General features: G+C 33.0%; 1 protein-coding gene across 4 annotated transcripts in view; it reads right to left on the bottom strand.

Annotated features, from left to right (window-relative positions):
• Window positions 1-567: 567 nt before the first annotated feature.
• TBC1D32 (TBC1 domain family member 32) overlaps window positions 568-23,863 on the bottom strand; it is a 186,469-nt gene continuing 163,173 nt past the window's right edge. For all 4 annotated transcript variants that reach the window (XM_027087576.1, XM_027087586.1, XM_027087557.1 and 1 more), the window contains 2 exons: window positions 10,407-10,595; window positions 568-931 (listed from right to left, as the gene is read on the bottom strand). In XM_027087576.1, the coding sequence (XP_026943377.1) occupies window positions 812-931; window positions 10,407-10,595 (309 nt within the window). In that variant the 3' untranslated portion in view covers window positions 568-811. The remainder of the gene's footprint in view (window positions 932-10,406; window positions 10,596-23,863) is intronic.

Here is a 23,863-nt window from a genome sequence, read left to right as displayed (position 1 = left end):
TGGTTACAAGAAAATAGAGCCTAGCATATTAATCTCACTGGAGCAGAGCCTTCTATTTAAATAAAACACTGTGTTGGTCATTTAAAATAATTTACAAATCTATTCTCTTTAATGTTTTCAAGTTCAGTACAAATCAAATCTATCACTGAGTAAACCACATAACAAACGAGAGTCAAATGCGTATCAGTAAGAAATAACCAATCTATCTTTTAAATGAACCATGTAGAGACTATATTTCATATGAAAAATTATAAATTGATATAGGTATCAAAAGCAATTCCTAGAAAAACAATTATGTCTGACGACGACAATTTTCCTACTACTTGCCATAATATCATTTGTTCCTCCATATGTAAAATAAGCAGTTATGGTTTTGCCTATTATCCTTTATATGTAAAGACATAGAAATGAAGAAAACAATTGTCTTCCTTGTCTCTATGGAATCTCTCTGGCTGGTCAATTATTTACAATACTGCTGCTACTTTCCAAACTCATTGGAAAAAAATATTTTAATCATCCTGGGAAGAAGGAAATGTAGGTTAAGACTAACTCTTAAACATAAAGAACTATAAATAAGCTAGATTTGATTCTAAAACAACCTTACACAACAACAAATTTACAAAAATGAATTCACTTCCATTGAGTCAATAGCTACTGGAATATATTATTATATTCAAAAACTCTCAGTACTGATTTACAATACTGTGTATTCACAAAGCATATGTTGTTATAGACACAGACAGAAAAGTCAAGTCCCTCTGTCTCCTTTAAAAATAAATAAAACATAAAATTAAATTGCGTGTTCCATGATCTATGTGCTTTGCACTCTAATGTTCCACATGTCTCTCAGCAGCACTGGTCGGTAGTTTTGTTCCAAAATTTCCATGTATTCAAAGTAATCACTCACTCGAAACCCATGCAGTGCTTCTTCCTGTCAAAAAATAGAAAGAGATGTTCATTCGCTTGGGTAAAGACACACAATTCTAAGTTAATGTGTTTTAACCAGTTAATGTATCATTTTTTTTCAGCTATAGATGGGGGTTTTATGTTTCTAATAAATGTGTAACTGCTTTTTTATTTAGTAGGCTATATGTATATGATAGCAAAAAACCATGTCCCTATGAAACAAGGTTGCCTGTTTTCAAAACCAAAAATGCTTTACCGCTAACAAAAAAACAAGATAATGAAATCTTCCTAATATTTAAGATATAATAGTTTCAATTACAGAATGATTGTTCACATTTGTAATTAGTAAAGACTCTAAAGCTTATCAAAGGATACTTATAATGTAAGAAATATCAGTTCTACAGCTACTGTTCATAAAATCTCCAACAGTCTGCAGTTCATAATGTTGGTACTATGCATGTCTATACTAATTTGGAATTTAATGGTTAGTGTCCCAAATAAGGCACTCAAGAATGAAAAATAGTAGGAGCATCCACTTAGAATCTTAGACACTTTTAGGAAATTTTATGACTATTTCTTTTAGTATCTCCAAATACTCACTATGCAATGCCTACCCTTCAAGGTAACAACAACAAAATTCTGCAAAAGAAACATGATCCCTTAAAAAAAAAAAGAAAAAAGAAACATGATCCTTGATTCAATGTAATGTATTATGTTAGAAGTTTTGGAGGTTATAAAAAATTTGGAGCAATTCATGCCTTTCTGGAGAAAATAGCTTAAAGGCAAAAGCTACTAACAATAAACAATTCAAAAGAATAAAATATAAGATATTATCATATACCAAATATTGTGTCAGAGACAGTCTGTAGATGAGAGACATCAGTGTAGGGCAGTTAGGAAAACACCACAAATTCTCAGTAAGAATGGATGTTTTTAAAGGCCTCAGATGTCGCTAGTCACTACTAGATTAGTAGTAGTTCACAGCTTGCACATAATGGGAGAACAGTACACTTACTTGCCACATACCACCTAAAATCTGGGTAATTTGGGGGAAAAGTTAATTGGTACTTTAAAAAAAAAGTATTATTACTGGTCTACAAGGCTGATACTATAATTAAGAAAACTAAATGATGTTAAGTTATATGCATAAGATTACACCTTTAAGACTAGAGCTAATACCCTCGAACATAAAAATTTGAACTTTACTCTTAATTTTAAAATACTTGTGACATTATCCATTTCTTCATTTCTTCATTCATTAATCTCATTCATTCCCTTATTGTATGTAAAGTTCTTGGTTATACAGTGAAGACCCAAAGATGAATGAGACGGGTCTCTGTCCTAAAACATTAACAACTGAAGTATATATCATATCTCCAGTTTTATGTATAAGCAACTGAATCAAAAGGAAGATGTTCATCTTATGAATAGCAGAAATACTATGTAAATTTCTCTCTATCAAACATATTTCACTTTGTTCTTTGGGCAAAAAACAGGATTGAAGTAAGACCAATCTTACTGTTCAAGAATTCACTTTAAACGGTTAGAGTTGTAGTCACGGAACTATTTATGAAGTTATCCATTCTCTTCATTCAAATTATGTGTGATTTGACATTAATCACCCTTTCACTAAAACTATACCTAACTTGGAAAAGAATTATAGTAACGTGTTATTCTAACCAGAAGAAAAAAAACCTAATGCCAGAAAAATTGTCTTAGTACATATTCATGATTTTTAAAAGAATGCTTATTGTTCATTAAATGTGAATTACAATAGGAGATGACAGCATTTGAACAATACCTCTAATAATTCTTTCTGGGCAAAAATAAGCAAAACCTATTTTAACATCTTTTAATTATTGCTCCACTTTAACTTAAAAATAAAAACTACCTATGGAGAACCATAGCTATTGCTTGGTTTAAAAATACTTTTTTCCTTAAAACATGTTTTTTGAATTATGGCTTCCATTTTGGACATTAATTTTAAAATAAAGAGAAAATACTCTGATAATTATACTGAAGACACACCCATAAAATGGCAAGTAAAGTTGAGGTCTTATTTCATAAGAGAAAGATAAGGCTATTAAGGTCTTATTTCATAATGAATTAAATATTCATTTTAAAAGGAATGTTTTTAAATTATACAGATTATTTAAAATTCACAGGCAATTTTAACTCTGAATAAAATTTTAGAATCTCTGAATTCCACTTTGTCTTCAAAGTGGAATATGTTTCATTTTATCTGAAATGTTCTTATAGCCTTTTCAGTGAATTAATTTTCTTTGTAATTATGACCATTTAGACTGCCAGCTTATCATTCAAGTTATAAAGGACCATTTCCTCAGAATACTGCTTTATTATCATTTCATTTATAGACATAAGTATATTGGACTCTAAAAAAATATGAATTCCCTTATTCTTTAAATAGGTAGGCATATGTAATTATATAAGGTAACATTATTCCATTTTATATAAACAGTGCACTATTTGTTCAAGTTTTGTTTTAATAAGTAGTTTGTCTTGGTTGGGAAGTCCATAATGAGTATACTGCATTTTCTTTTTCTTCCTAGTGGCTTTTCAACCAGTGTGCCTTCAATGATTTGCTTTTTTTCATTAATGTTGGGTTTCAAACGTTGAACCATCAGAAAAGCATTAAAAATCACCATCTTAAACCACAATGCTGTGTGTGTATTCAATTATATAATATGACATATACACAGTTTCTCTCTCTCCTTTGTACCTAGAATCTAGTTTCAAGTATGTATCCACTGGTTTTCTTTTACTACTGAGAGCACTTAATTAGAAGTTCCACTGAATTTAGGATTTTTTTTTTTTTAAAGTAAACAGACTGGTCAATAATACACTAGAAAGATCACAGGATTTGGATTCAGACCAAAAAAGGGTAAAAACTCACCTATATTAGTTACCAGATGTATGAACCTGGGAAAGTTTACAGATTCTCTAAGCCTCAATTTTACAAAGGCTGAATAACAGCATAAATTATGTTGTCTGAACTCTTTACCATGAATTATAAAGCCTTATGTGATCTGACTCCTGTCTCATCTCTGACCATTCTTACTCCCTCACCTCGTTCTGGCCACAATGGTCATCTTGACACTTTCTAAGTGGGCCAAGCTCATTCCAACCTCTGAGCCTTTGCACTTGTCTTTCTTCTCATGTAGAAGGATTTTGTACAGAAATCTGTGCATTGCTTTTTTTCCTGTGCTTTATTCAGGTTTCTGATTAGCCTCACTGAGCTAATTAGCCTCAGAGTAGCCTTCACTGGGCTCTTTATCTAAACAGCACCTATGACTCTCCCTCTCTGACTCCCTTACTGTGTTTGATTTCTTTATAATAAGATCTATCAATACCTGAAATATTATATATTTATTCACATATTATTTATCTACTGGTAGAATGTTAAGGTCAATTTGGCAAGGCCATGGCCTATTCTTGTGACTACAACGATGCCTGGGACACAGATGCTGGACGATGGTCAATGAGTAAATGAGCAGTACCTGTTACTCCCTTTGCCGAGTGCCTGGCATTCAATAAGCACTCACAGTATTAACCGTGGTCATAATAACGTTTTTATTAACCTTTCTCTGAAATGGCTGAGCTAGATTTTCTTGATTGAACTGCCAATTTGTAACGTTAAGTGTGGACAGGCCCATTAAAGATTATTGACTCTAGTCTCTGCTCTTCAACCCCTTACCAAAAATGTAAGAGAACAATTCACTTAAAATATTAAGCTATTACTGTCCTTTCTTGCAACTTCTCAAGAATATGCCTATTATGGAAATCAAGCTATACCTATAATTTCAATCATCATTTTTATCAAAGTTTTCAAAAATAGTTTCCAGCAGAAATGTTTTTAGACCTACTGCAAGCCCTGTAAATTTGGAATTTGAATTGAAGATAAGGACTTTCAGGGTGGTAAATAGATACAAAGCATGAAAAGATGAAGTGTGCTACCATGACATGCCCTAGTTTTAAGATTTTAGGACGAAGTTTAGGTATTTTCTGATATACCGTTTCCCTAATATTTAATTATTAATGCATTCAAAAGGTGATTGTAAAAAAAGATAATAGCTCTTTAGAGCGTATGGAGGAAAAAAAAGTAAGATACATCACTTTGGGTTAAATTGGAACAAAGAGTCAACTAATTAATAATCACCAGGAGGCATATAAAATAATTTTGCCACAAAAGGTATATAGAACTTACTATCCACTAACTTAACAAAGGATCCATATTAATGTCATCTCTCACATAGGAAGCACCAAATTATACAGTTAGAGTTACATAAGAGAAGGGGTTTTGTGAACTTAGTTCTGCTCTTTACCCTTGCTGGAGATGACCTCTTGTGTGTTATGTCTGAACTATGACATAAATAAAGGATCTTCCTTCCTGGTCAAAGCGGTAGAAACACAAACAACCTGTAAGTCACATTTCTTCTAGTATATTCTTCCTAGAGTGTTTGGTATAATTAGAAATTCCTGGACCCAATATTTCCCAAACTTCTGAATCCCTCGTGTTCAACCTCCAAAGGTAACATTTTCACATATTCTAAAGGTTGCAAGCTACTTGAGATTTTATACTAAAATCTGACAGCATAGTTCTCTGTCATGAAAACTCTGTCTTAGTAGGTCTGGGAGGAATCTAGATATATCAGTTTTAATAAGGACCCTAGTGATTTTTAAGATCAGGAAAGTTTAGACAGAAAGTGTAGTTCTGGAGAGAACACGATGTTCTTAAATATTTAGGATAAAGTATGCATTCGTAAAGACTTTAACTCAGCTGAGGGGTACATGGCATATGTGATGACTACAGAGATGATTAAATTTTGGCTGGGTAAATGAGGGAATAGGCCTTGATCAGATACAACGTAAGAGAATGTTCCTGACATAGATCTGCAGTACATGCCTGGTATTACTACATGATGTAATACCAAGATGTCTCAGGAGCTGGAGAAGAAAATGGGAGCAAAAGTATACAGTCTAGCAATGGATCCAGGAGAAAATCCTGTTTCCTTTGCTGTGTTGTTTGCACATTTTTTAAGTAAAAAAAAAAAATACAAGAGAAGGATGAACAGGGATGTAGAAACTCAAATAACTGCTACTTTTTTTTTAAAGCACTTGCAATGTGTCAGATAATGTTCTAGAAGTATTTTACAGATATCATCTCATTTAGTTCCTCAACAACTCTATGTGATAGGTATTATTTCATGCCCAATTAGACAGATGAGAAAACTGAAGCATGGAGAGGTAAGCAACATGCCCAAGCTTACACAGAGTGGCAGAATTTAACTTGAGGTGGACTCAAGTGATATAAGGTCAATGCAGAAAACATAACTGAAAACCACAGTTGAATAATACTGAGCTTGTTGTGTCTGATCCTTTGGATGGTGAATTATTTTTAATACTATAAACACTTTTGTCTTTTGAGAGCTTAGAATACTATTATTATTATTATTTTCAGTCTGATCTCCATTTCTTACCCTGTCAACATGCTCAGGTAACCACAGCTGCAATAGTAACAACAACAAAAAAACCCTCTTGACAATTTACTGATGGGTTGAAATTAATCTTATTTTTACATAATTATAAATTGATTTTGCCATAATATGCAGGATTTAGTTGAAGCATTTTAATTAAGTATTTTGAGTCTTCACAGCCTGATTTTCACTGGAAGGCAATCTTCTCCTAGCCCGGCATTTCAGTGATGTTTGTCCCCAGGCTGAATTCATAAACTAAAACCTAGATCACTGTCAGCCTATTACCATGCAGAGGAATGCAATACAGCCAGTCTGGTAAAACAGTGGGTCTTCTGAAGTACTATCAAAGTAATTCTCCCTACACTTGTTGCTTGTGTGTGTGTGGGTGCATGAGAGAGAGAGAGAGAGAGAGAGAGAGAGCGAGAGAGCGAGAGAGCGAGAGAGCGAGAGAGCGAGAGAGCGAGAGAGCGAGAGAGCGAGAGAGCGAGAGAGCGAGAGAGAGAGAGAGAGAGAGAGAGAGAGAGAGAGATCCATCCATCCATCCATTAAAAATAAACCAACCCAACTTTAGACTTTCAAGTCTGAGATATTTGAGAATATTTGTCAGATGATGTTTTTGTTTCTGGATGTTTGATGACTACAGATTTTCTGAACCATCATCTGTCACAGAAAAACATTAGGTCCAAGGACTAAGCTCTTCAGCACACCTTTAGAAGTTGCCTTCTAGGTCAGCACTAATCTATCAGTCACCACAGTGTGGGAATAATGCACTTAGCTGCTCTATTATCCAACCCACATTCTTGTTGTGCCTAAAAAGATATTGTGAAAAACTCAGATAACACCTTGCTGATAAACTTACACCCATGGCATTCATCTAATCTTTTAGTGGTTTAATCAAATGAGGAAACATAAACAAGTTTTATTGCTTGCTTTTTTTTTTTTTTTTTTTTTTTTAGTAAACCTGAGTTAAGAAATTTCAAGTCATCTTTTTAATATACTGATCAGGAAGAATTGTTCAGTGGCCTACCAGAAATGCAAACACTGAGTCTAGATTCAATTACCTGATTTAAAATCTTGAGCCTAAACCAAAATGAATACAGAATGGGTTGGTATTTTGTCTATACTACATGCTTCAGAAAGATTTTTATTCCTAAAGTAATATTTCCAACACGCCCCTTCTGTCAGTACATGAAACTTAAAACCGGGAAAAGAACTCCGTATTTTCAATTCTGGAATCATCTCATTATCTCAAGTTTCTCAGGATAACTGATAATACTGTAACTGAAAACATGCTTGTGGTTTTTCAGTAGTTTGGAAACTAATTCAATTGGGCCTGATTATTTGAACTTATTTACCACAGTCAGATGCTTGTTCTATCCATTTTTATATAATGATTAACATCTTCCTTTTAAAAAGTAGTTTTATTACAAAAGAAGCACGGTCCCATTATTCAAAAAAAAAAAAAGTCCACACAAATATACTCAATAAAAAGTAAAAGTCCCCTGTTTTACTCTACCTCCTCTTTCCTCTCAGAAGCAGTCATTATTAAATATGTAGAGTCAGGGCACAACATGTAATCTATGTAAGAATATTATTATGGCTGTGGTATGTAGTTATATGGAGAATTATTGATAAGTTTTTTTCCTTTTGAACAAGTCTGAGATTTTGGATCAGATATAAAACATAATTTCCAAGGTTTAATCTCCCTAACTGTAGTTTAATGAGGACTTTTAAAATCATATATCTTTCTGACTAGGGGGATCTTTTGAGGGGAGGAAGAATAAAAATTACTTCCTTAATCAAAATTTCATGATTGGGTAATATGTGAATAAGTGAAAAACAGTATACATATGTTTACATACTTTGCAAAGAAGAGATTATAACAGGGCTTAATGGAGTACTTAAAGGGGTATGTAAATGCATATTTCAAAATTAACTACACTGGAATTTATCTCACAAGAAAAATACCCACCAAAAGAAATCAGTGACCATGAGACCTACCTGCTGAAAATAAAACAAAAAATACAGTGAAGTCACGGTATTAGAAAGGCATTTTTCCTAATACCTCAGATGAATGCAAATAGCAGGAGTAAGAAGTAAGGTTAGTTCCAGGACAAGTGCTAAAATTAATTCTTTGCCAACTTGTTCTTAGTTTGGATTTAAACCAATTCAACTAATATTTTAGTAATTTAAATAGGACTTAGGTAGTAAAGATAATCTTTTTACCCTCACTTTAAAATTCTCTAAATTTAAGTTTTAAATTGACAGCATTATGCTCAGAACACAACAGAGTTTGGGAAATATTTAAAGAGGTCACCATTTGTAAACCCTATTATAATTTTTCCTGGCAGTAATCAAGAAAGGGATGAAACTGCAATAATCACCAACATCAATCAGATTTAAAGGTCATGAAATATAAGGACATCCTTCTGGTAGAAAGGAAGATGTTAGTAATGTTTGTTATTCAATGTGAATAAAAACTAAGTTCATTCATCTTTCCCTTTATATTTATTTACATTCTTTGTTTACTCTATCCACAAGTATTTATTGAGCACTTGCTCTGTGCCAGGTGCTGTTCAAGGCACTGAAAAATACATTAGTAAACGAGATAGACAAAATCACAATCCTTGTGGAGGATTACACATTATACTGGGGAAGATTGACAAAAACATATCTAAAATAATTTCAGCCAGTGACAAACACTATAAGGGAAACTAAAGTAGGATAAGAGGTTAGATAATTATAAGTTAGGAGATATAAAAATATAAGAGTTTGGGGAAATTTCAGACTGAAATCTCTATAACTGACCACTGCAACTAATGAAAATGTCCCTTACTGAAAAGGAACCCACATTTTGTCCTCAACATAATTCTCATTTACTTAACCATCCCTGTTCTCCAAATTACCTCTTACAGACCACTTTTTCTTTTTCTACCTAAGTTTTCCTTCTACATGTATGACCATTGTCTTGTTATACTTTATTTCATTAAAAATGTTTCTAAGATCATAATTCTATTGATATATGTAGAAAGTTTGAGACCTTTTGAATTCAGTATTTATGAAGTAAAAATGCTTGATAGTTTCGCAATCTTAAATGATCAATAACATGTACTTACAAAAAATCATCATTAAATGAAAAATAACTGATAAGTATCTAATGGTAAAGAATAAAGATAAAATTGATTCACGTAGCAATTATCTGTCCACCTAGAAAAAACCTAATGTTGGTTTTGGTGTATGTATGCATATGCGTGCATATGTGTGTCTGAGGGTAGCGGGGGGAGGGAAACATATTTTAAATTCAAGGAAAGATTTTAACTTAAAACAAAAAGTTGGATTTCCAGGAAGAATCACACATAGAGATATATTTATATATCTTGCATTTTCTAAAGTCCAGAGCTTCAAAAGTCCCATTACTGTGAGAAAGAAAGCAGCTATATCTTTTTTTTTTTTTTTTTTTTTAAGCAGCTATATCTTGCTTTAAAATATTAACTTATATATAGTAGTGACTTTTTAAAAAAGAGTGTTATGATAGAATCTTTCATGGAAACCTTTTATAAAAATATTTGATAGTTTAGAAAAATATGAAGGTATAGGCAATTACATTAAATGTTTTTAAAAAGTATCAAAGCTCTGTATTAACACACAGTAACTTGAACTTTTACTGACTAAATAAGATATAGGAATATCCAAAAAAAAAAAAAAAAAAAAAAGCCCTTTTGGCACAGCATACTGGCTGAAAGCAAAATTTTGTAGCCAGGCAGCTTAACTTCATATCCCAGGCCCACCACTCTCTAGCACCACTCACCAGCTGTAAAATCTTGGGTAATTTACTTAACTCAGTGCCTTGGTTTCCTCATCTCTAAAATAAAGATAATACCTACCTCTCAAGGTTGTTTTTAGGATTTCATGAGTGTCTAGAAAAATATCTGGCATTAGACACACCATCAAAGTTGACCATTAACTTTCAGCCAAAATTTTTCCTCTAGAAGTAAAGTTACTTACTTTTAGGAAAACCTGCAGATCTTGAATCTGAGTGTGCTGTAGAATGTCTTGTTGTAGATGTTTGAATATAGCTATACAGATATACACTTGATAATCAGGACCAAGGAAAATACAAGTAGCAATATAATGGCAGATTTCTATCCAATCTAAATAATTCCAAAAACACTGAGTTATCCATTGCAGGCAAATCTAGGGAAAGAAAAAAAAAAGAATTTAGTTCATTAGAAAGCTTATAAAGCCATATTTGACTTTTAAAAAACAGTACCCAATAACTCACACAAAACCAATGAAGATCTTAGCATTTAATCAAAATAGAAAGACATTTTGCATACAAGAAGCCTAATAAGGATGCTTCATCTATTTGCCTAATGTGTGAGAAAAGTTTCATGGCCTTGGGATTCAGGACTTAGGGGTAACTGGATGGTGTTCACACTGTTCATATGCTATTGCTAGATGCCTTCTTTAGTCATATTTTCCTCCTCTTACCATAACACCAGTCTGCTCTCTACAGATAACAAATGCTGAGACTATTTTAATTCAGAGATGGGAGCTTTTTCTATCCTACCTATAATCACAGCTGTATAATTATGCAGATGATGATTGCTAAATATGCATACGGACTCTTGCTGAATCAGAAAACAATTTAAACCAACTAGAATTATATAACATAAAAACTGAGAGCTAATGAATAGAATTCAAAAATGAGACTTTTTACAAAAATCATTTACTTTACTTTCTGAATAATATTTTTCAGATTATAAAAGTAATACATACCCATCACAAAAACAAACAGAAAACTTAAAAAAATACAGTGATTAACATTGTTAATATTTTGGTACATTAATGTTGCAGGTGGAATTGTGTCTCCCCCCCAAAATATGTCAAAGTCCTAAACCCCAGGACCTATGAATGTGACATTATTTGAAAACAGCGTCTTTACAGAGGTAATCAAGTTAAAATGAGGTCATTAGGGTGAACCCTATTCCAATATGACTGGTATCAAGGAAACTGAACAATCTGAACACACACAGAAGGCAGAAGTTGAAAGGACACACATGGAGAATGTCATGTGAAGACAGAAGATTGGAGTAATGCATCTATAAGCCAAGAAATATCTAAGGCTACCAGAAGCTAGGAGAGAGCCATCAAACAGTTCTTTCCCCAGTGCCTTCAAAGGGAACAGAGCCTTGCCAACACTTTTATCCCCCAAAACTGTGAGATGATAAATTTCTGTTGTTTTAAGTTACTGACTTTGTAGTACTTTGATACTACAGTCCTAGGAAACTAAGACAATTACTTTCCAATATTTTAAATTTATGATTTACAATTTACCACTGAGGAAAGATTTCTTTGATTGAACCTCTCTTCCCTATAGTTTTGTTCTTTAGAGGTGGGAAGGAACGGAGGAGATATGGAGGCTTATCTCACTTTGTCATAGATAAAGTAGACATACACAAATTTTCCTTTTTTGTTCCACTGTTTTGACCTTTGAAAAGTATATTATTGAACAGTTTCTAAAATTTGCTTTTATTTCCCTGATTCAGTTTAGAGGGATGCTGCTTCTGCTTTTAACTGCCTTTATCAAGGTGTATTGGTTTGCTGAGGTTGTCGTAACAAGGTAACAGACTGGGTGACTTAAACAACAGAAATTTATCTTCTCTAGATTTTGGAGAAGCCCACGGTTAAGGTATTGGCAAGGTTGGTTTCTTCTGAGGCCTCTCTCCTTGGCTTGTAAATGGCCGTCTTCTCCCAACGTTTTCACATGGTCTTTCTCTTGTACGTGTCTGGTGTCCAAATTTCTTCTTATAAGTACACTGATAATATTGGATTCAGACCCACCCTAATGACCTCATTTTAACTTAATTACCCCTTTAAAGACTCTGTCTCCAAATACAGTCTCATTCTGAGGTACTGAGGGTTAAGACTTCAACATATGAATTTCGCAGGGGGGGTGCAGGGAGGGAAGGGCACAAATCAGCCCATACCAGATGGTATCATAAAATTTTTGTTTTCCATACATCATTACTCATGTCAAACATTAACCTTTTAATTTCAGGCTATTATAGGCATATCTTTTCATCTCATTTTCTGGTCATATTTCTTATTATTGATAATGCCAACTATACATGACCAAATATATATATATATATTTTTAACTTTAATTCTGTTTCAGGTATAGGATTTTCCTTTACAAATATTATGTTCCCTTCTATTATGTTTCAAAATCTTTTCATAGAGCCCATAGGTTAACTCAATATTGAATTAAAATATATCTGTGAACATCCAATATTTGTCAACAGGAAGGATATATTTAATTTCCTTTGGTCACAACTTTACTTTTCACTTGGCAGCAACAGGATTCTTCTCCTAGATCTTGACCTGGAGGGAAGGTTGGTATGCAAAGCTCATCACCAACTTCCACTGCCTAATCAAGTATCCACACAGCATAGCTCAGCTGCCCTGGGGAGGAAATATATCTCTTGCTCCTACCTGACTAGATGGCTTGAAAGAGTCAGTGGTTCTTTGACTAGAAGCAAAACGTTTTTAATTCCCTAATGCACTGCTGCCAGGCTTCTGTCTGTTCTTTGCTACAGATGTTAATACTAATCAACTTAGGGCCACGCTTTGTTAATGAAAATGAGAGACTCTGGATGAATGAAGAAGGAGAAACAACCGAAGAGTGAAAATTAATACAAATGATCCAAGTAGCCAGAGAAAGCAGTTCCCATTCAGTTGTCAGCTTCATAGGTGACTAGCAAGTCGACAGTAATGAAGGGGTAACAGTTTCTATCTTCTTTCTAGTTGGCCTATTCTACAGGTTGAATGGTGTGGAACTGTTGATCGTCAACTCATTTTGACCTTTAAGCCTAGCAATTTTATATGATTCAAACAAAGATATCCGAAGTCAAAATACTTATTTATCCATAAAGCTTTACCCATATTGGTTAAAAAAAGTTGCCCCCAAATCTGCAATTACTTATTTATTATACATAGTTTCTAATGCAGTGGCAATTTTCTGGCATTTACGCAACATTCATGCAGTGTTTTCTATACAATGTCTATTTTTTTCCATTAAATGGAGAATAATACCAGCCTTTTCTACACATGGGAAATTTAGGAAAGGAAAAAGAGAGGTTATAATTGAAAGCACTCTGAAAATATATCAAGTGCTATGTAAATGTTTTTCTATAACAAAGGTACAAATGTTTATTATTTAACAAACATTTATGTACCTAATCTACAAGTGTTATAATTCTTCTGTGAACAAAAGACATTTAGTTCCTGCTCTCATGGGACTTATATTTAAAGAGGAGACATACACTTTTTAAACATATGACCTTCTTCACTTGGTAGGAACTGTATCTGCTACTGCTATTATATGTGAAAGATACTCCAGAATTATTAAATTGTAATAGAATTCTAAAACACTATTTCCCTGGAAGAATGCTGAACCATGAGTTAAGGAAGTAACTTCTCTATATTTATAAAATGAAATCGTCTGTGAATCAGCTGACAGTCTAGGACTCCAACAGGACAAAAGAAATTGTATGTGTCCAAATAGACATGATGAACTTTTTTCTTTAACATTTTTATTATGGAATTATTCCAAATATACATAAAAGGAAAAAAGCAGTACATGAACCAGACTCATCAAAGCTTCAAAATTCTGACAGGCTGATATGTCTGAAGTCCATTTTCCTGTATAGGTTTCCCCTCTTTAAAAATTTTAAGATAAAACACATCGTAAATTTCTATATGTTACATCTGTGTTTGCTTTAAAACAAACTGAATTAATTTTTCGTTTCATTTACCACACATGACAAAAATAACAATCCAGAATAATAATACTAACATGACCACAAGCAATATAATTACTTAAAACAGTAGTATTTTTGCTGTTTTATTTGTCATTTAGACAATGTATTACTTGGCATGTACAGTCAAATTACTGTGTTTTAAAGTGCCTTTTAGGGTGTGGAGAAAAAGAAACCCTCCTATACTGTTGGTGGGAATGTAAACTGGTGCAGACCCTATGGAGAACAGTATGGAGGTCCCGTAAAAACTAAAAATAGAGCTACCATATGATCCAGCAATTCTACTCCTGGGCATATATCTGGAGAAAACTCTAATTTGAAAACATACATGCACCCCGATGTTCACTGCAGCACTATTTACAATAGCCAAGACATGGAAGCAACCTAAGTGTCCATCGACAGATGAATGGATACTGAAGACGTGGCACATATACACAATGGAATATTACTCAGCCATAAAAAAGAATGAAATAATGCCATTTGCAGCAACATGGATGGACCTAGATATTATCACACTAAGTGAAGTAAATCAGACAGAGAAAGACAACTATCATATGGTATCACTTATATGTGGAATCTAAAAAAAACAATATAAATGAACTTATTTACCAAAACAGAGACTCACAGACATAGAAAACAAACTTATGGTTACCAGAGAGGATAACAGCAGGTGTGGGAGATAAATTAGGAGTTTGGGATTAACATATACACACTACTATATATAAAATAGGTAAATGACAAGGACCTACTGTAGAGCACAGGGAAGTATATTCAATGTCTTGTAATAACCTATAATGGAAAAGATTCTGAAAATAACATATATATACATATATATATACACACACACATATATATGTATGTATAACTGAATCACTTACACAACATTGTAAATTAACTATAATTTAAAAATGGTTAGCGCCTCATAAGGTTATACTATCAAGTGGGTACTGTTAGGTTTATTTAATTATATGTGTTTATATTATTATATGAACTATTTAAATGACTCCAAAGTAAAAAGACAAAGTAAGGTATATTTCCTGATTCTTCAGCTTATTCTTTTCCCTATCCCTATAAGAAATCATTTAACAAAATATGATCCATTCTTTCATGTTTTTAATATAAGGATATTTGTACATGTATTTATATCTCCACCCTTTCTCATACAAATAGTAATGTACTAAACACTCTTTTTTGTCTCCACCTTTTTCTCACTTAACAAAAGATCCTGTATATCACTGCATGGCAATATACAGAGGTACTTCTCATTCATTTTTATAACTGCATAGGGCTACCCTGTGGATAAACCATAACTCATTCAACAATCCCGTTTATGGACACTTGCATTATCGCTAGTCTTTTGATACTATATGCTATAAAAACATATTTGTACACATACATTTTCAAAATTTTTGTCCGTGTATCTCTGGGATAGATTTCTATAAATGAGACTGCTGGATGAAAGGGTAAATGCACATATGTTTTTGCTAGATACTGCCAAATTCCCTCTTATGATAAGTCTCAAAAATACACTATATTTTCAAAACCAAGCAGTTGAGGCCTTACAGTCATTGAGAAAATATTATTAGTAGTTTATGGAATAGGTTACAAAGAAAGTGAAACAAACTAATTATGTTTTTATAGTAAACCAATGTTCCTTACACTGAATTATAATTTGAAACATTTGAATGTCTTTTTAGGATAAAGAGGGAGGAAAATCACTTATACAATATGCATCAAAACGTACCATAGCCTTCCTAGAAAATTTTGCTCCTTAATCATACTTAAGCTTATGCCAAAGCACATTAAGATGCAACACTGAGACAAACATAATTATTTTAGCTGAGGTAAATTATTCTCACTTGTATCTAGATATAAAAAAAACAATCTTCAAAATATTTACTTAATTCTTAAGTAAAAACATTGGTTAGAACAATTACTTACGGATACCTGATTAAGTCAAAATAGGTATGCTCTAAATGATCAAGTTTTATGATACAAAGACACTTTTTAACAGCTCTTCTGGCATTACTTGTTCATCATAGAAAGAATATTAGTAAAGTAAGATGTGGTTTACAGTGAAGTCCTCGCTATCAGGGTGATATCAGTAAGTCAATTAACTCACTTCACTGATCCTGAATTTCTCCATTTGTCATGAAGTTAAAATTTTAAATGAAATAAGATCTGGAAACACACTTTTTATACTGCAAAAAGTTGTTATAAATAAAAAGGTAGTATTTTTGTTGCACTTCTAGACAAGACACTGTGTCAGACACTTAAAGGACTTGAAGATAGGTCTGGCACACATACCTTTAAGGAACTTCAACTAGTAAGAAAGAGGTAAACACACAAATAACGATTCCACAAAGAAAAAGATATATTTCTACCAGAAGAATAATACAGAAACTGCATACAAATTCAAAGCAGAATCATCTACTTGTAGGTGATCCAAAAAGCTTCCATTTGGACAGATATCAAGGATAAATACCTGACAAGTAAAGATGGGGCACAAGGAGGGAGAAGGTATCACTTTAAGTAGCAACATCAACAATGTGAGGAAAGGGAAAGCTTGGGGACACGCACATTTAAGAATGTGACTGAACAAGGGGCATTCCCAGTCTTGAAATTTAGATTTACATTTGTATAATTTTGCATTTTACAAAAGCACTATGTCACAAAATATGAAATAATAAAACAGTTTTCTTTAATCCTGCTTTCATGGTGGGGGTAAATATATTCAGAGGATTATCCATGTTAGCCCACTTGCTGACACAGTATAGTACAATAATCACTGATACGCAGAATCACGACCCCAAGGGAAAAAAGATAAATCATTAAAGATAAAGGGTACTTCTTAAAGCACGAAAATTACTAAAATACAATAAAGGTTTTTTTTTTTACCAAAGAATAAAATTGGTCAAAAAGTTAGTTAGAACATGTGATTTTCTGTTCATTTAAAAAGAAAAAATATATATTTGAATTTTGATTTTCCTTCCAATCTCAGTTACTCAAACTCTAATCAACAAATATATATTTCTAACTACATTTAATTTTTTGTATTCTAGTTAAGCTTATTATTTTTACTGTAGAGATCTGTATATTTTATTTAACACTCTGATCACAAATTCCTTCATTAATCAACCCATCCCTTAGTGTCTATAAATATGCAACTTCAAAAAGCACCGCTCCTAATTAGATGAGAATAAATAAGCTTTGAAATACAAAATTTGTACCCAAATAATTACTTAACCACATATACCTAGTTACTTAAAAGTTGTTCTCATAGTTCATAATTAGCAATAAAACTGCAAATAATATAAACAAAGCAATGATACACACTTAAGGCACAAAATGATTAGCTCACATAAGGAGCCATTAAAAAGGCATTTTTACATTAGATAAATTTAAGAAACATACTAACATTACTACTCAGAAATAATGCAGTAGTTTTTATTAGATAAACCTGCTACATGTATGCAGTTTCAAATTGATAAACATATATCAAATTGTTAAAGAGATGCCAAAATGATAAAGAGGTACCAAATTCATATAGTGGGGCCTTAGGTATTGCAAGTTTTTCCCCACAGTTTTTAGTAGTCCATTCTTAAAGGTTATATGTTAGCAATTTAATAAATGATTGGAGATATTAGACAATATACATCATATTAATCAAGACTAGAATGACACAAGGAACTCTCAGGAACATACTGCTCCCTGGCTTGAATTATTAAAAAAAAATAGAAAGAATGGATTGTTGAGCTTATAGTAAATATTTAAGTAACTACTTCCAAGCAGAATTAAACATTTTCTGTTTCAAAATTCTCAGAAGTGTTTTAGGCACATACATAGTAAGAGCTAGAATTGGCACAGAAAGAATTGGCTTTTCCACTACATGCAATTCCTCTGTTACATTTAGACTTCTTATTAAACTTCAGGAAATTTAAAATTCAGCAGGCAGAGTAACCTGATGCAAGTAGTTGTAATAAATGGCATAAGGTCTCTTCAAAATAAGTATAAAGGCACATATCATAATGTCAGGAACTATACTGTCTAGTTAAAAGAAAAAGACCTCCAGTAGGACAAATCCAAAGGAATGCAAAGATAGTTAACTATTAAAAAATCTATCAACATGTCCTATAAACAGGTCAAATAAGTTCCAAGATCAAGATAATCTTAACCATAAAGGAACTTGACAAAATTCAACATTCTCACTTGATTAAAGAAATCAAAATTCAATACCTTACATAGACTAGAAAGATTCTTCCATAGCATGACAGGGAAAAATACTCTCCATAAATAGTTACTACTTAATGGTGAAATGCTGGATGAACTCCCAGTAATCATTCAAGTCTAAAACAAGTAAGCCACTATTACTTAGTATTATACTGGAAAATTTTCCAAAAATTTTCTGTTGAAGTATAGTTGACTTAAAATGTTATATTAGTTTCAGGTGTATAACACAGTAATTTGATATTTTTACAGATTATACTCCATATAAAGTTATTCTACAATACTGACTATAATTCCTATGCTGTAATCAACAAATATATATTTCTAACTAAATTTTTTGTATTCTAGTTAAGCTTATTATTTTTACTCTAGAGATCTGTATATTTTATTTAACAACCTGCTTACTTAGTCGTGTGCACTTCTTAAACCCCTTCACCTATTTTGCCCCTCCACTCAAACCTCTCCCCTCTGGTAACTACTAGATTGTTCTCAGTATCTGTGAGTCTGCTTTTGATTTGTTATATATGCACCTTAATGTTCATATTCAGCACTATTTATGATAGCCAAGATATGGAGGCAAAATAAGTGTCCATCAACAGATAAATTGGATAGAAAAGATGTGGTACATATATATACAATGGAATATTATTCAGCCATAAAAAAGAATAAAATTTTGCCATTTGGGACAACATGCGATGGACCTGGAGGGTATTATGCTTAATGAAAAATTACATAATTAAAAAAGAATGAAAGAGAAATAAAGTATATTAGAAGGTTGGAGAAAAAAATTAACAAAAATCTAGAAAAAACATATAACCAAATTAACATACAAAAGCTAATGACTTTACTAGTTATTAATAATAACCAAAGAGAAAATAGAACTGAAAAAGAGATCAAGCTAAACTAATTAGAAATATCTGTAATGAGAAATGTACTACACCTCTTTAGAAAAAGCTTTACAACTTTAGTAAAATATAACATAAAGAAAATAAATGTCAAAGCTTACCATGTTCCTAGATAGGAAAGTTGAGTACAGTGAGGATCTATAGTTTAACACAATAGCAATCTAAATTTCAAACGCAAATGCCCACTTTGAACTGGGAAAAATTACCTTAAAGTGCACATAGAGGAACCATTAGGTAGAAATAGCTAAACTAACTTTTTAAGGACAGAGTTAGGAAGGAAATGATAGGCTTACTCTTACCCCACTTTAAGACAAAATATAAAGTTACAATAAGTAAAATACAATAGTAAATAAGTAAATGGCCAATATATTACAAAAGTAAATACGTAAAATATTTATTACTCAAGAATTGAAGAGATTTGGATAGTGGTAGTTACTTTTAAAGACTATTTACAAGTTAATAGGAAACACTAAGACAGGTGGGCAATTAATAAAAAGATACATCTAATTAATAAAGCTATGGAATTATAATCAACCTTATTAATGTTTAAAAAACTCCCCAAACCTCCCAAATTTTAAAAATTTAGCAATTAGCTTTAAAAAAGCCAAATATGTGGTCCTGAAGGACAGAAAGTCTCTTCATTTTTCTTAGAAGAAAAATCAAAGCAATTTGATAATATGCATCAAGAGCCTTAAAAGTGTTCATATCTTTTTGATTAAGTATTTCTACCTTCTGGGACTCTGACCTAAAGATTCAAAAATTAGAAAAAAGGTTTAAGTTCTACAATATTAAAGTTGAGCCTGATAACATAGTGAAGAAACAATCCACACTCCACCAATGAAGGACTAACCATGCACAGGAGGGAGACATCTGTGGCTACTGCATATGACATTTCCAATTCCAGGCGCTCAAAAAATCATTAAACCTTCCCAGTACCCCAAAAGCAGAGACAAGAACGCTAATTGTTAGATAAGATACAGTATGTCACATACCAGATACGCAGTGGTGATGAGAATTCTTGCCCTTAGTTACCCTACTTAATCCTTACAGAAGCCTTATGGAGGAGATATTATCATCGCCATTAAAAATGCAAATGGAAATCAAAAGAAAGCTGGAGTAGCAATTCTCATATCAGACAAAATAGACTTTAAAATAAAGACTATTACAAGAGACAAAGAAGGACACTATGTAATGATCAAGGGATCAATCCAAGAACATAATAACAACTGTAAATATTTATGTACCCAACACAGAAGCACCTCAATACATAAGGCAAATGGTAACAGCCATAAAAGGGGAAATTGATAGTAACACAATCATAGTAGGGGACTTTAAAACCCCACTTTCACCAATGGACAGACCATCCAAAATGAAAACAAATAAGGAAACATAAGCTTTAAATGACACACTAAACAAGATGGACTTAACTGGTATTTATAGGACATTCCGCCAAAAAAACAACAGAATAAACTTTCTTCTCAAGTGCTCATGGAATATTCTCCAGGAAACATCATATCTTGGGTCACAAATCAAGCCTTGGTAAATTTAAGAAAATTGAAATCGTATCAAGTATCTATTCCGACCACGCTATGAGACTAGATATCAATTACAGAAAAAAATTTGTTACAAATACAAACACATGGAGGCTAAACAATACATACAAAATAACCAAGAGGTCACTGAAGAAATCAAAAAGGAAATCCAAAAATACCGAGAAACAAATGACAATGAAAACACAATGACCCAAAACCTATGTGATGCAGCAAAAGCAGTTCTAAGAGGGAAGTTTATAGCAACACAATCCTACCTCAAGAAACAAGAAAAATATCCAATCAACAACCTAACCTTACACCTAAAGCAAATAGAGAAAGAAGAACAAAAAACCCCAAAGTTAGCAGAAGGAAAGAAATCATAAAGATCAGATTAGAAATAAATGAAAAAGAAATGAAGGAAACGATAGCAAAGATCAATAAAACTAAAAGCTGGTTCTTTGAGAAGATAAACAAAATTGATAAACCATTAGCCAGACGCATCAAGAAAAAAAGGGAGAAGACTCAAATCAATAGAATTAGAAAGGAAAAAGGAGAAGTAACAACTGACACTGCAGAAATACAAAGAATCATGATACATTACTAAAAGTAACTATATGAAAATAAAATGGACAACCTGGAAGAAACGGACATATTCTTAGAAGAGCACAATCTTCCGAGACTGAACCAGGAAGAAATAGAAAATATAAACAGACCAATCACAAGCACTGAAATTGAAACTGTGATTAAAAATCTTCCAACAAACAAAAGCCCAGGACCAGATGGCTTCACAGGCAAATTCTATCAAACATTTAGAGAAGAGCTAACACCTATCCTTCTCAAACTCTTCCAAAATACAGCAGAGGGAGGAACACTCCCAAGCTCATTCTGCGAGGCCACCATCACCCTGATACCAAAACCAGACAAAGATGTCACAAAGAAAGAAAACTACAGGCCAATATCACTGATGAACAAACATGCAAAAATCCTCAACAACATTCTAGCAAACAGAATCCAACAGCACATTAAAAGGATCATACACCTTGATCAAGTGGGTTTTATCCCACAGATGCAAGGATTCTTCAGTATATGCAAATCAATCAATGTGATACACCATATTAACAAATTGAAGGAGAAAAACCATAGGATAATCTCAAAAGATGCAGAAAAAGCTTCTGACAAAATTCAACACTCATTTATGATAAAAACCCTCCAGAAGGTAGGCACAGAGGCAACCTACCTCAACATAATAAAGGCCATATATGAAAAACCCACAGCCAACACTGTTCTCAATCGTGAAAAACTGAAACCATTTCCACTAAGATCAGGAACAAGACAAGGTTGCCCACTCTCACCACTATTACTCAACATAGTTTTGGAAGTTCTAGCCACAGCCATCAGAGAAGAAAAAGAAATAAAAGGAATCCAGATCAGAGAAGAAGTAAAACTGTCACTGTCTGCAGATGCAGATACTATACACAGAGAATCCTAAAGATGTTACCAGAAAACTACTAGAGCTAATCAATGAATTTGGTAAAGTAGCAGGATACGAAATTAATGCACAGAACACTCTTGCATTCCTAAACACTGACGACGAAAAATTTGCAAGAGAAATTAAGGAAACCCTCCCATTTATCACTGCAAAAAAAAGAATAAAATACCTAGGAATAAACCTACCTAAGGAGACAAAAGACCTGTATGCACAAAACTGTAAGACACTGATGAAAGAAATTAAAGATTAGAAAAACAGATGGAGAGATATACCACATTCTTATATTGGAAGAATCAACATAGTGAAAATGACTATACTTACCCAAAGAAGTCTACAGATTCAATGCAATCCCTATCAAACTACCAATGGCATTTTCCACAGAACTAGAACAAAAAATTTCACAATTTGTATGGAATACACAAAAGACCCCGAATACCCAAATCAATCTTGAAAAAGAAAAACAGAGCTGGAGGAATCAGGTTCCCAGGCTTCAGACTATACTAAGCTACAGTAATCAAGACAGTATGGTACTGGCACAGAAACAGAAAAATAGATCAAAGTTACAGGATAGAAAGCCCAGGGATAAACCCACGCACAGTATGGACACCTTATCTTTGATAAAGGAGGCAAGAATATACAGTGGAGAAAAGACAGCCTCTTCAATAAGTGGTGCTGGGAAAACTGGACAATTACATGTAAAAGAATGAAATTAGAACACTCCCTAGCACCACACACGAAAATAAACTCAAAATGGATTAAGACCTAAATGTAAGGCCAGACACTCTAAAACTCTTAGAGGAAAACATAGGCAGAATACTCTATGACATAAATCACAGCAAGATCCTTTTTGAGCCACCTCCTAGAGAAAGGGAAATAAAAACAAACAAAGAAACAGGACCTAATGAAACTTAAAAGCCTTTGCACAGCAAAGGAAACCATAAACAAGACGAAAAGACAAGCCTCAGAATGGGAGAAAATATTTGCAAACGAAGCAACTGACGAAGGATTAGTCTCCAAAATATACAAGCAGTTCATGCAGCTCAATATCCAAAAAACAAACAACCCAATCCAAAAGTGGGCAGAAGACCTAAATAGACATTTCTCCAAAGAAGATATACAGATTGCCAACAAGCACATGAAAGGATGCTCAACATCACTAATCATTAGAGAAATGCAAATCAAAACTACAATGAGGTTATCACCTCACACCAGTCAGAATGGCCATCATCAAAGAGTCTACAAACAATAAATGCTGGACAGGGTGTGGAGAAAAGGGAACCCTCTTGCACTGTTGGTGGCAATGTAAATTGATACAGCCACTATGGAGAACAGTATGGAGGTTCCTTCAAAAACTAAAAATAGAACTACCATACGACCTAGCAATCCCACTACTGGGCATATACCTGGAGAAAACCATAATTCAAAAAGAGTCATGTACCACAATGTTCATTGTATTATCTGTATAGCCAGGACATGGAGGCAACCTAAG

The sequence above is a fragment of the Aethalodelphis obliquidens genome, unplaced genomic scaffold (genome assembly GCF_003676395.1).
Source record: "Aethalodelphis obliquidens isolate GAN/ISIS:26980383/991018 unplaced genomic scaffold, ASM367639v1 scaffold3, whole genome shotgun sequence".
Taxonomy (NCBI): domain Eukaryota; kingdom Metazoa; phylum Chordata; class Mammalia; order Artiodactyla; family Delphinidae; genus Aethalodelphis; species Aethalodelphis obliquidens.
Note: the sequence above shows the minus strand (reverse complement) of the source record. Positions and strands in the feature narration are given on the sequence as shown.